At 41.1% G+C, this 14,148-nt stretch overlaps 1 protein-coding gene across 1 annotated transcript in view; it reads left to right on the top strand.

Moving 5' to 3' along the window:
* Window positions 1–13,459, top strand: part of clvs2 (clavesin 2) — a 27,697-nt gene extending 14,238 nt beyond the window's left edge. Inside the window, exons 3-5 of the mRNA XM_020588513.1 lie at window positions 10,563–10,673; window positions 10,799–11,031; window positions 12,836–13,459. Of these exons, the coding sequence (XP_020444169.1) occupies window positions 10,563–10,673; window positions 10,799–11,031; window positions 12,836–12,929 (438 nt within the window). The 3' untranslated portion in view covers window positions 12,930–13,459. The remainder of the gene's footprint in view (window positions 1–10,562; window positions 10,674–10,798; window positions 11,032–12,835) is intronic.
* Window positions 13,460–14,148: the final 689 nt, after the last annotated feature.

Here is a 14,148-nt window from a genome sequence, read left to right as displayed (position 1 = left end):
GGATGGGCTGCAAATCAATTTGTGACTGCTTGTGAATGGTGGAATGCTACGTTGTCCCATGCAATAACAAATATTGTCATGTTTCCTCCCACTTGTTCCCTTTCTGCTTCTGGCACCAGTTGTTGATGAAGGTCATCTAAAAACAAAAGAAGGCGCTCTGTGTTGTAGGGACCTATCTGGCTTTTCTGCAGGACCAAACCAGCACTTGAGATTGCAGCGCACATTGTGATATTTGCTCCTCTCTGACAAATTGGAACCAGCTGTTTCCCAAGTAGAACAATAATTCTTATCAGCTCTTTGAGCTGTTGTGGCAAAAGTAGAGGCTTTACATTATATTTAAAGTTTGGATCATTAGGTCTTCAATTCTGTCATGATGTGTTTAAGCATTTGTTAAAGATATTTGAAAGATCCATTATTTTGCTACGGGGTAAGCTTGTGTGAAAAGAAAATGTAAACATTTTAGAAATGTGTGCATTGACTAAATCTTGTGTGAAAACGACATTAATTGTATTAGTGGTATGGTCACAACAGACAGATGTTGTGATAATTGTGTTTAGAGTTTTGAAAATGTGAATACAGAATGGACAAATGGATGTTAGCAACTGCAAAAAACTGTAATGTCACCAGTTACACACTCTGAGCGCGCACACCACAGGACTGTGGAGTGATCGTGAGGTGATTTCCAGCACCAAAAATCCCATGTAGTAGTTTCCGGATTTATTTGTAGACAAAAAAAATGGGGGACGCCGTTTTTGGGTGCACCCCATCCTTCAAGCACGTGCTTGTTTTCTTATTGTTTTGTCACAGCCTCCATGTTAATGCAGCTCAAACCAACTCGGTTGTGATTTACTCTTTGCCATAGCAACTGTGACAAAGTTAGTTTTGAACAAACACAGGCAGCATGTAGGCCACACGCCGCGGGATCTAAATTTGTAGCAGAGGATATTGAATAGATCACAGCAGAAGCAAGACTGAGTGTGGATCCCTGCTGGTGGCCCCCATTACACCACTGAATATGCAGCTCTGCTTTCTGTGTGCTTTGTTTTGGGGGAATTTGTTTCACGTAGTCCAGAGGTAGACGGGAAATGTGAGGCTAGAGAACGACGCTGACAAGTGACAAAGGTCTCAGGCTGGATTTGGTCATTTGACAGCAGGCGTATGTTACTATTCACACAGACGAAAGACAGACGAACTGATCACCCAAGAGCCAGATCACTGACATGTCAGACGTCTGTTCTGTGTTGTTTCAGTTCAGAAGTATATTCTGACAATAAAATGCAATTTAATTAATAGTGTCTGCCCCCCCAGGGAGTCAAACAGCTGATCTAGGAGACATTTGGCCCAGTTATCGAATTAGACAGGAGGCAACCAATTTGCTAATCATGCTTAATCCATACAGCTGCCCAGCTTTAGGATTCAGATGCCGAGTATCATCATGGTCTCCTTTGTTAACTTTAGTAGCTGTGGTTGTGAAGAAACAATCATTTTCTCTGGACTTAACTGCTGAACAAACCAACTGACTGCTATTTCCTGTGTCTATATTTTTTGCTTGCGCACTGATTTATGTCTTAAAAATGGAGTGAAGCTTTAATGGGCAGTGAGGGGCACATTCAGAGCTGGTAGGCAGCATAGCACAGCCTCGTGTCCTTAAACTGACCTTCTCTAATGTGCAGACTGTATTGTCTGGGGCTTTTGTGCTTATTCCTCTTAGTACATCCAGCACACACTCCACTTTGTTCCTGCAGTTGTGTGAAGAGCTCCCCTGGACTTACATTTCTTTATGTTCTCATAAAAGAGTTTATATTTCACAGTCTGGGGAAACAGGAGGTGAGACCAAATGCAGGATTGGATTCAAACCCATCCTCTCATAATCCCCAGGATTAGAACGTTACAGAGGGATTAAACCTTCTTTTGGCTTGTTCTTCTTTGACAAATTTGAAAAATGTTTTTAAAACTGGATTTAAAGTATTGTAAAAGGAAAGACTGACTACTGATGTTGGAGCCATTTTCAGTTCAACAACCTTTCATATACATTAAACATGGAGGGGGGGAAACTCGCCTTAGCATTTAACAATACATCAATTCAGCATAAAAGGAAGACTAACATTTATTATTCCTTTAATAGCACAGATTTCTTTTTACGACTGATTTTTTTTATTTAGCACCGTGGGTATACATTTAATGCATTAAAGAACAACAACATAAAACAAACATCTTGTGGTTTGTGATCTTTCCAATGATAAAATATATTTTCACATGAACCAGATGATCTACTGAGAGAGCTTCTTTACTAATTGATATTTTTATGTTCGGTTTAATTGATGTAAATCGAAAAGTCATTTCAAGCTACGAGGATGGAGCAGCCTGCCGTGTTGTCCCGTCGTCTCGTCTCTCGGGGTCAGAGATGTGAATCACCTCATTAACATGCTTTGTCACAACCTGGCACCGTCTGACTTCAGATCAGCCACCTGCCGCTCACAGTAATTAATGACCTGTCCTGGTTCTCTGACGGTTTATCGACCGTCCAGCCGCTGACAGCCAGCATGGATCTAACCTGCACTCAGAGCAGCAGTGTTCGGGTTTTTAACGTTGTGAACTAACAGTCTGAGCTGGTCTGTTGGCAGGATTTGGCTCAAATGTGGCAACAGATCCACCTCGATTAGATCTGAGAGTTTGTCTGTTGACAGCTGTTACAGCCAAACCTCTGAATGTTGCATTTACATGCCTGTGGGAAAGCCCAGCACCCTGGAGTTCTTACTGGGCTGATAAAAGCGATTGTTGTCTTGTGCTTTTAGTGAAACAGGATAATGAAGATTGACCTTAGTTAAATAATTAAAGCCAAACCAAGCAGCTGCTCTCTGTCAGTCATCGCTGTAGGTAAAACAAATGTGACAGCATCATAGTTACTGCACATAAACACACTGGAGGTCTTAATGAGTCCACTTGTTTTTTTTATTATTTTAAATGCCAAAGTCAGATAGGAGCCAAATTATACTGGGTCAGGTAGCATCTAGTTCCCACAGGCCTTGGCTCTGAAACACCCCACATCCAGAACTAGTTGTTGTCCTTGCTGAGGTTTTTAGTATTTGGACTTTTTCTCTTTCAAGTCTCTCAGGCTATAATTTAGTCTCACTCTTAACTTCAGATGGAGATGTTCTTTTATCACTGTCATATAAAGCTTTGATGTCTTAGCCCTAATATGCTTAAAATTATTCACTGAATTGAATCAGTTCATCTCTAGCGTTTAGCAACAATGGAGAAACCTTTAGTGGTGTGAATCCTACTGACTGTGACGAGCTTCAATCTGGTATGCAAATTCTTATATTTCTACATTTTCAGGTTTAATTTAACACTTTTGCTGTGAGAGTTATGTAAAGCTGACACCTCGTCCTTTTCATAGCCCTCCAACTCGCCACCTCCTCTGTCCCCTCACCCCCCTCACTTTCATTTTCTTTACCCTCCCCTTCACTCCACTCTCTCCTGTGTCTTTCTCACCTCAGGATTCAAACCATACAGATAATTACTCATTTTGAGCTCAGTAATGACACACTCACCAGTGTCACCAAAAAACTAAGTGCCACTAGTCAGTGATTTCTATGGAAACACAATGTGGCTCAAAATTCACAGTTAGTCACAGAAATCCCCCAGAAAGCCTCATCCTTCTCTGTTTACTTCCCACCGTTTAAAGAAGCATCACCCTCTTCATCAGCAGCCACTTGCATGATGCAATGTGTTTCATCTCACCCCTTCCTCCTCCTGTTTCGTCTTCCCGCCTGCTGCATCCCACCCTTGCTGCGTTGCCACAGCAACACGTTGGACTGCCGCGCTATCTTGCTCTGCCCTCTCGTCCAGATGGACTCCCTTTTATTGGGTGTGTGTGTGTGTGTGTGGACAGACACACACTTCTCCATCTCCCTCTTTCTTCCAAGACACTCGCAGGTGGATGGTTCAGTGTCAGCGAGTGTCACAAAATAATGGTACTGTAAGTGTTATGTAAACACGATGGATCATTAACAGTGTAATAGGCCAGAAAATAGGAAAAACCTGCCATATATACAGTACTGGTGTAGAAAAATAAGTCTAAAGAAACGATTCCTTCACAGATTTTTCTCTTTTTGGTCTTTTCCTCTGTTCTGTCATTTTAAATGTAATTGCAATGCTTTATAATTCATTAGCCTTTGAATAGAGGAGTGTGTTTTTCCCTTTATGGAGCCTCAATATCTGCAGACATTTAGGTCACATTAACATATACAGTAGCTCGTTTCCAGTCGGTGATCTCTCTCTGGATTTACTGTGACGTACACACACTCCTCCAAAGTGTCTGGAAAACAAAGTACATGAAATAAATCCTGGCCCACTGTGTCTGCTCAACACGTGTGATAACATTGCTTATTTTGGAGGCAACTCTTCTGTTAACATCATTTCACTAATAAAAGAAAGCCGATTCAAATGTTCTGATCCTCTTCATCACCATCATGTATAATAAATGATAGGTTTTTACTGTAAGTGCCCTATAATTTCTCTCTTTAGCTCTAGTAGTAAAATTAAGACAGCAAATTCATTATACACCATGAAATCAGTTAACAGAGAATGGCTTTCAGTAAAATTGTGTTTATATTTTATTAGGAATAACCCCCATTACTAAACCAGCACTTGCCGCAGAGAGCGGATACTGTCACCAACAGGTCTGACAGTCTCCAGGCAGATGCCATCAGTCGGTGCTTTTCATGGTGCTTAAAACATCCTTTAAGTGTCAGTAGTCAATCATCATTACAGTTTGCGAAGGAGAAAATTGACCTGGTTGACTGTGAACAAACAGGCTGTTAAGATTTATCTCTGTAAACAGTGCTGCATGGATTTTAAACTGTGTCCCACTGCCTGTTATTTTTACCTGCAGCTGGAAAAATGTGCCAGCTGTTTGACCAGATGTTTTCCTAAGGTTTTGAGGTTTGTCTTCTATTATTTAATACCTGGTTTCTCTTTTTTTGTGGATTTTGGACCAGGAGTGTTGCATGAATGAAAGATTTGACCCAGAGAGAGTGAAGCAGCACTGTCCTCTGCTTTGTCTCGCAAACCGCAAGATCCACTGTTAAAGTTCAACATCAGCTCCAGTCAGACGTTGTCCCACAGAAATGTCTTTTGTAAAGAGCAAGCCAGCAGCAAAACACTCATCACTCCAGGCTGCGCTTTATATCCTCAAATGTCTGCACTTAAGTTTCCTCCCTGATCTCCCTTTTCCCCACTTTTTTACTGGAGGACATGTTAACTCATCCTTGTGTGGATGTGAAGTGACAGGAACAGAACAGAGCGCTCATCAAGCTGATGTGCTGCTCAAAGACTGAAAGAGCATGATGGACAGAGAAGATGAATGGCCACAGCTCAGACACGACGACGCGTGTCAGATGCTGTAACATCAGCTACTTGCCAGTGGAGCGCTTGGACTCCAACAAGAGGGATGTGACTGCTGTTTTGGTGGGATTGCAGAAACAACAGCAAAAGAATACCAACGAGGAAAGGCTACCCAGAAGATGTGCAGAACAGAGGATTTCTGTAACTAATAGCCATTTATAAGTTTAGGACAGCTACAAATTGTGTGTTGGCCTCTTACACACTCTCAGTGTCATGTTTTTTTTTTAAAAGACAACCTTTTTCTCCTGTAGTAAAATCCAGAAGAATCCCAAGATTCTTGTTCTTACAGGTTTTCTATATGAAATACTTTGTGTGTAGTTTTACGGCAAGATACTTGGACAATTGTGCACGACTGATACATTTTTGTATAGTGGAGTAAATTTTTATTTATAGCCTAATATCTCAAAGCAGACTTTTGCCTCCAGGGGTTTACAGTCGACACAGCATCCTGTGCACTTCCCTCTGTTAGACTCTAATTGGATAAAGATGGAAGAAGCCTCAGGCGCAGTGACTGCGGGGCCCTTCTTTCAGGATATATGGTTCTTATACTGATTAGTGAATTTGATTAGTATATTACTATATTCAATCAATTTTATTTAACGACTATGGAGCATACTCTGCATTTGTCTCAGTATTTACTCTGTCATAAAAGGACAAAACTATAAATTCAGACAATTTAAAATTTCAAAAGGACAAAATTAAATTACAAAGGGGTCAAATGCAGTATTAAACCATTGGGATTTATAATGTTTCCAGCTCTACAAAGCTTTAACCTCTAAACAAAATTACAGCAGATGGAAAAACCCAGTTGTGAATCTTGATAGATCAACTCGGTGTCTGTAGAAGAATAATTTTTTATCCTGGTGGATTCTGTTTGAAGTGGTGGGCTTTGCGTCTCCTCCAACTACCATTTTAAAACTCAGCTGACGAAATATGGCAGCTGGAATCAAACAAACTTTGCCTCCTGAATCAGCTGATCTGTCAGCAGCAGAGAAGATGAACTGAAGCTCCCTCCTTCCCGTGTCTCGCCCTCAGCGTCTCTGACTGGGAGGATGTGAATCTCGTTCCCGTCATCCGGTTCCATCCTGCATCTGGCTGCTGCTGTCACATCTCCCATTTGACAAACTAAATAATAAATGAGCAGCCTGCCGCTGTTCTACCTGATGTTCCGGCTTCTGCAGGTTCAGCCATAAAAAAAATCACTTTGCACATCACAGAGCAGCCTCACTCCATCTGTCCGTTCGTTCTCATCCTCCTGCTGCACTTGTACCTGAGCTTCAGTGTCTAATGGATTTGTTCTATGTTGCATGAGAAAATACATTTACAGCTTAATTGTTTAATTCTGTTATGTGCTGATTCAGTCATATGACTCATTAGGATGGTTGATGGGGCTTCTTTGCCAGAATCAGGTTAGTGTGTGTAAATCCGAGGTGTGTGTTTGGTTGTTGTTGTTAGATGCTGACTCGCTTCCTTCTAATGAGAAGTGTGAGCCCGAGCTTTTTGCCAGATTCAGTTTATATCCACGGTTTGTAGAGCTCGTACAATACTCCATGTTCAAGAGGTTTAGTGACTCGACTACAACGCTAGCTGTGGGTGCCTGAGCATAACCATTAAAGGTTTAATCATTTAGTCACTACAGCTGGAGTTTAAACAGCACGATCAGATATTTTGGTAGGAAAGTGTGTAGATCACCTAAATGTACCTGCTGCTAGTCACAGGTTTGTTCTCTCAGCTTGGCTGTTTTTTAATCATGCATCACTACAGGTGTTACATTTACCTGACCTGACAGTTACATAATACCTTTACAGGCAGAGTCCTTTCAGTCATACTGGAGCTGGCTGAATGAGTTCTTTTTTGTAAATGTTGCAGGGTTTGAACTGCAGGTACCAGTTTGCTTTTACTGTACCCTGAGAAAGACCCGGAGCCAAACACACCAAAGAAAAGTGAGACTAGAGAATGTGCACAAACACTCTGCCCAAACGTGCTCTCCTCTTGTCTATACCTGCTGTAAATCTTTGCCTTGTCTTGAATCTGTAACGGAGCCCTTCATTCAGGATCTGCTGTTGGCTCGATTCAGACATGATGGTACATCATCAATGGTGCATGTTATAGTTATTTACTCAAGCATTAACTGAAGCACACACGGCCCTGTTGTTCCAAGTGCAGCAAAGACTGCTGTTCTGCACGTCTGTTCCTTGCTGCAAGAAGAGTGCTATGATTTTAAATTTCACTTCTTCTCCTTTTCTAAAGAAGATTCATTCTGAGTCATTATGACGGTTACTGTACAAAGACCATCACCAATAAGATTGGCTGCGTTTTGCAGCTGGTGGCTCCAGGTTACGATTGCTTAAAAAGCAGGAGGCGTTTGCTGTTTTTCCTACAGCGACTCCAGCTCTGAAGGGAAAGTCATTTTTAATGTGTTTATCCCGTTCAGTGGAGCCACAGGCGCCCAGGAGTGGTGAGAGATGAAGCAACAAGGTGTATAGGAAGACAAATTGCTTGTGACTGAACTGATTGCGTCTCCTGTCACCTGAACCTTCTGCTGCATCAACGCACTCAGCAGTGACCGGAAACGAGAATCCAAAAATATACGGCTACAGTCACTTGTCTGCTCAGGATCAGCATCAGAGAAGGTGGTGAAGTGGTTGTGCGTGGAGGTTTGTGGAAGTGATTCATATTTACTGAATATTTGAGCTGTTTTATTCACCACAGTTCAAATATTTCAGCCTCAGCTCAGTGAGAGTGAAACCATCTCCTTCACCAACATGATTTCTGTTAGATTTTATGCCAAATTGTCAAATTGTCGTCATGTACTGCAGCTAACTACGGCTTGGCTTTGTTGTTTCAGTTTTCACATGTTTTTACAAACTGTGCGATTCCCTGTGGTCTGATGGGCAGCAGCAACAGTGAGTTACAGACCAATAACAGTGTTTTACAGATAGAAAGGCATAAAATCATGAATGAAAATGTTCTAATACAGTATAATAATAAAAGATTCCATCCTAGCATTCACCTAAATGGCACCTTAACACAACCCGCTATCTAAGAAAAATCTAAAACAATTTAATTAGACCAACACATTAAAATTATGACCATTTCAGATCTAATTGCAGCACGCAGATGGAACAGTATTTATTGATGCTCTGGTCTTGTTTTGCCTGTAGATGACAATGTGCTGTTAGGAAAAATAAGCCAGAATCTGAATGTGAGAGACCTGGTCCGCTGCAGGAAGATGTATCTGCTCAGTCGACTGAGGGGATGTGAACATCAGCTTTACTGAGTTAACTGGACATTTACTGAATTTAATACTGAGAACAGTGACCACACACGAGTGCCACTTCTGGTGTTCCTTGTTCACTGCACATGCTCCAAACCTTCTGAACAATGATGGTGCATCTAAACGGTGTTGTCTCTCTGTCTTCTCCTAAAGCTGTAGCCATCACTCTGGGAACCCTTTTCATTGTCGACCTTCAGCTGCTGCTCGCCTCACGTCTTTCAGTCTGTTATTCTCACTACGATGCCCTTTTGTTTGAATATTTTCTTCTTACATGCAGCATTTATTCATCCACTGTCAGACACCGCTGGCGGCTCCTCCTCCTCCAGTCTGTCCAGTGCAGCACTGCTCATGCAGCTCCTACTCCATTTTCAGCGTATCATGTATAATGCAGACATTCCCGTCATCAAAGTGAAAATGTCTGTCAGAGCAGAGAGCAGACCAGAGGTTGAGACTCCGAGGAGTCCAGAGGGAGCTGGCGGCTGAGGGGAGGAGGGGCCGCTCAACCAGTACAAGTCTTTTTATTACTGTAACCGACATCTTTTGAAACCTGCAGATGTGAAGCTGCACATCTCGGTACACGGTTGCATAGTGTCGCTACATGCATACAGAGGATCAAACTGTTGGACTGTCTGGCAGCTGACGTCCCTGCTGACAAAGCAAAACCGCTGACTTGATGAGTCACATTGATCAAAGTCTAATTTCCAAAGCTGGCCCTGACCTCAGAGGCCGTCACTGCCTCCGTCTCTCCCACACGCTGCTGCTAACAGATTTTATAGAAATGTCTTTTTCATCAACCAGCTCTGTTTATGTCAGAATATAATCTCACCATACTGCAGCCAAAGTATGACTCTCATACACACAGTGGAGCCTAATTATCATAACTGTGTCTGGTGTTCTAGGAAACGCCCTGTCAGGCCCGAACTCCACACAGTGCTGGAACCAGGACTCATTTCCCTCAGGCCTTGTGCTCTGCAGTAGCTCCAAAGCATGTCGAGCCATTTCCTACTCGATATGAGATTGGAGCCCATTTACAAAACTAATCAAATGAAAAGGGATTAAATTCATCTCAGTTCAGTCATTTTTAGTTGCTGGAACTCAAAGGAGACTGAAAACAACCCCTTGATTGAGACTGGCTCTTTATTTGTAATAAAACACAACGTTTATTAATTATAGTTTTTCTAAGACACTGGTCGCTCTTATCATTCAGTCTATGCCTCCTCTTGGTTTGTAACAGTTTAAGATGTCGAGTTGAGTATGTGCTGTATTCAGCGCTTATTTGTTTGTGTGCATGTATTTAAAATAAGCTTAAAATCTTCTTGTAAACCACTTCCTCTCTGCCGGTGACATAAACACAATCACTATGTTAACTCTTTGATTTACACTTGACATTTTATCTGATGTCTTGTACCAAAATTCAGTTTGAAAAAGAAATACTTCACATTTAGGAAGTAATGATACCATTTAATATGAATTCTAAGACACACGAGCTTCATTTGTGACAGAAATAGCAGTAGCATTACTTCACCTGCAGGGCAAAACAGTTGTTGATGCACAGCTCAGTACCTTCATAACACACTAGGTGCTTTTTAAATTAAATATTTTATTAAATGTATTACTTATATAGTGAGCTGTTACCTATAGAGTGAGCTTTTAATTTGAAATCTCTGTGGTGCATATAGACTAAATCCATGCATTCTATATCAAAGCAAACAGTAAACTGTAGAAACATCCTGTCATCTTGGAGCATTCAGTTGCTGCTACAGACAGTGAAATTAAAGACCCCGTTTCACCGTTCCTCTGTTTTCAATGTGGATGAACTGGATGGGATTATTCCTGGCCACCTGTGTTTACCTGTATTGTTGTTTGTGTCCAACAGGACAGTTTTCCTGCCAGGTTTGGAGGGATCCACTTTGTGAACCAGCCCTGGTACATCCACGCGCTCTACACGGTCATTCGGCCATTCCTCAAAGACAAGACCAGAAAGAGGGTAAGGCCTGAAGAGCTGGCATTAAACTAGCTATGATTTTTTTCAACAGCACTGGATCTACTCTAGTCCAGCTTGCACTGACATTTTAAACCCAGTCATATACATGTAACACTTTTTCTGTGCAGATCTTCATGCACGGTAACAACCTGAACAGCCTCCACCAGCTGATCCACCCTGAGATTTTGCCATCGGAGCTCGGTGGGATGATGCCCCCTTACGATATGGGGACGTGGGCGAGGACGCTGCTGGACCACGCCTACGATGAGGAAACTGACTACTGCCCGGAGTCCTACACTCTGTCAGTACAAGACCTGGAGAGAGACCTGGAGAAGAACCTGTCCCCCAAAACCATGAAGAGGTCAGCTCATCCAAGCCTGTTGTGTTTACTGTTCCTTTTCTATAATTACCTTCATGTGTCAGTGAGACCTCTGTAAGGCCAAGTTCTGGCTTTGCTCAAGCAGAGGTTTATGGACACCACCCAAAGTATTTCCAACTGCTGCAGGGATTTGAACCAGATGTTTTTCTAAATTCTACACTAAGTGAAGCAGACAGTTAAAAAAAAAAAAAAAAAGAAATACAAATATGAGAAAGGGGTTAAACACAGCTGCATGGGCAAACAAACCCTACAGCAGTATTTGATTTTTCACTCAACATATATATAGAATTGTCAAGCTACTGTAATTGTGTTATCTTGAAGTCATTATTGTAAACAAATGAGATAATAGTGGAGATAATGTGTAGATCTTATCTCAGACTTCCTCCTATTTCTTGGCATGTTTGCCTCGACAACAGAGGATGAACTTGTTCAAATGATGTCTGATTACCCTATACATCCATTTCTTTATTTAACAGGAAAAATAATGTTACTGACTCAGATATAAAAGTGTTTCCTGTGTTTTTCCCCCAGACAGTAGGCAGAAAAAACTGTAAAGCATAACAAAATGTAAATATACTATATAGATAAATGAATAACTAAACCTAATGAAGCTGTGAACAATAGCAATAAAAATAATAAATAAAAATTATCAGAATTAAACAATATGGTAAATGGTCAAATTCATGAAACAAACAAATGAACAGTAGTTGTCTGTTGTAATTCTGTTATTTCTGGCTCCTTATCTTTGCCACTGAATTGCATTTAGCATTTTGACACTGAATGTTGCCATTAAATCTGATATATTAGAGTTTTAGCTCTAGATCAAGCTAATTGTTTGTTTGTTCTTTGGCTTGATGCTGCTGTGAGTGTGTCTGAGTGCTGCCACGCTGTGTGATTCACTATGACAGTAAATCATCTGTGCACTGTGACACCATCTGGCTCATTCACTTAAAGACACTGACGCTATGGAAGACGAGCAACAGTACGACTGTCGCTGCAGATCAGCAATAATCAATAACCGATAAGTCAGTTATAAATGATCTGACAGTTACACAGCTACATGTAAAAACAAACACGCCTGAGAATTCACACACACAGGTTTCATTCAGTATGATTATTTGTTGTACTTGTAGGTATGAGGTAACGGTATGGAGGCTCATTTATACCTGGAAGCTTTTTGTAAATAAAAATCTTACAGCAAATTATTGGATACAAAGTCAAACATTTGACTATGTAAAAAAAACCATTTACTAACTTACTCATGTATATTTAACATTTCATGTATCTGACATCATTCTAGTACATACAAATAGTACAAAGCATTTGATATTTATAAAATTTTCACAGAAATGGTTTGTATACATTTGTATTAGTAGCGTATATGTTTTTCCGTTTTCTTCAGTTTGTTATTTAACAGTTGATGTGTCTTGGTGTGAAATAACTTCATTGTGTCTAACTACTTTTGGAGCGGTTTGTAGTGTAGCTTAATACCTTTAACTTAGAGCGGTGTTGCTGTAACTTGTGGAGGAACTACCCAAAAGTAAAATAATTTTTTAAAAACAGACCTGATCAGACTCGTGAGGACAGTTGGACCCTCGGTAATGTTAGACCCAAGACAAAATGTTGCCTGCCCAAACCAACCAAAAGTTACACTTCACACTGTAAAGCGAACACTGGCCTCTAGACTTTGTTTGTTTTGAAACTGGCTCTACTGAGGTCTCATTAGAAACTCAGAGCCTGTGAAGACACACTAAAGCTAATGACTGTGTGCTCTGTGCCCCTGCAGGTCTCAGTCGGTGGTGGAGCCTGGCGTCCTGAAACGACCAGACAAGGTCAAGAGTGAAGAAGACAACATGCAGCCGCTGCTCTCGCTGGACTAAACCACACGCCAAACAGCAGCTCCAAACAATACCCAAATCAATATTTATACACATAAATCCACTAATAGACACACCTGTGCACATTCTGTAAGTGACATGCACGCCCTCTAACACTTTCCTCCAGAAAATGCTGCAGCAGTTGTTGGATTCTTGTTTCTCTTAAACTCAAGGAAATCAGATGAGGTGATAGGAAGACGGTGAGCAGCCAGGGAGGGGATTGATGCTTCCTCAGACCGATGGGCAGCCTGGGAGCTACTGATGGTGTTCTATATATTTATTTATTTAGTTATTTGTCAAGTGCCAATTGCAAAAACCATAAAATAATGTCTTGAAACAATCCAGTGGACAAATGCAAAGAGACAAAGTTGTGGAGTCGCCATATGTGTGTGTTATGTAGTATATCAGTGGAGGGTTTGAAAAACTGGAGACCATCCTTCAAGGAGGACTCGAGGGGCCACAATCCCGAGCTGCACTTTCTCTCTTCTTTGTTCTTTGTTCTTTGTGACTTGAGGAAATCACCCTGTGTGGGCGAGAAGGGGGGGGGGGGGTTGCGTCTTTCCTGTGGAAATAATGTTTGAACTATCAGTGTCACTCCAGTTATCTCTTGGAAAAGCAAATCCCCCTTTATGGTAGGAGTTGGCTTTATGAACCCTCTGCTTTTGCCTTTCGGCCATTTTCTTTTTTCTCCTGACCCATTTGTCACAGAACACTATTTCTTCTGCTGTTAAAAATACTAAGCTGCAGGCTCTTTTAAAATAGAGACTCACATCATCAGCTAGTTGTTTGTCTGTAGATGACCAAAAGATGCATTTTCAGGATCTAGTGGAAAGGATGTCAAATAGCCGAAAACTGTAAATAAGGCTAAATTAAATTTTATAAAAGCAGAGAAAGGGCAGGTGTTACTGTCCTGTCCTGTAACAATTAACATTCCAACATTACCACAACAAAAGCAGTGTTTTCCTTTGACTAGAGTGGATTTAAACATCTCAGTATTATAATTAGTAGTATGTACGTTTGCATGTTTTGGACCGTTTAAATCACACAGTATCTCTCACTGATTAGTTTCCAACACAAACTTGTTTGTTTATTCTAGTTTTATTGCGCAGTCCACTCAATGTTCTCCAGAGCTCTCAGCCACATCTTGTACTCAACAGTTCATTTGCAAATTTTACTGTACATACATACACACATTTAATGTATTCATGCACTATACAGTATG

Source organism: Monopterus albus, unplaced genomic scaffold (assembly GCF_001952655.1).
Source record: "Monopterus albus unplaced genomic scaffold, M_albus_1.0 scaffold547.1, whole genome shotgun sequence".
NCBI lineage: Eukaryota > Metazoa > Chordata > Actinopteri > Synbranchiformes > Synbranchidae > Monopterus > Monopterus albus.
This window is presented reverse-complemented; position numbering and strand designations above follow the sequence as displayed.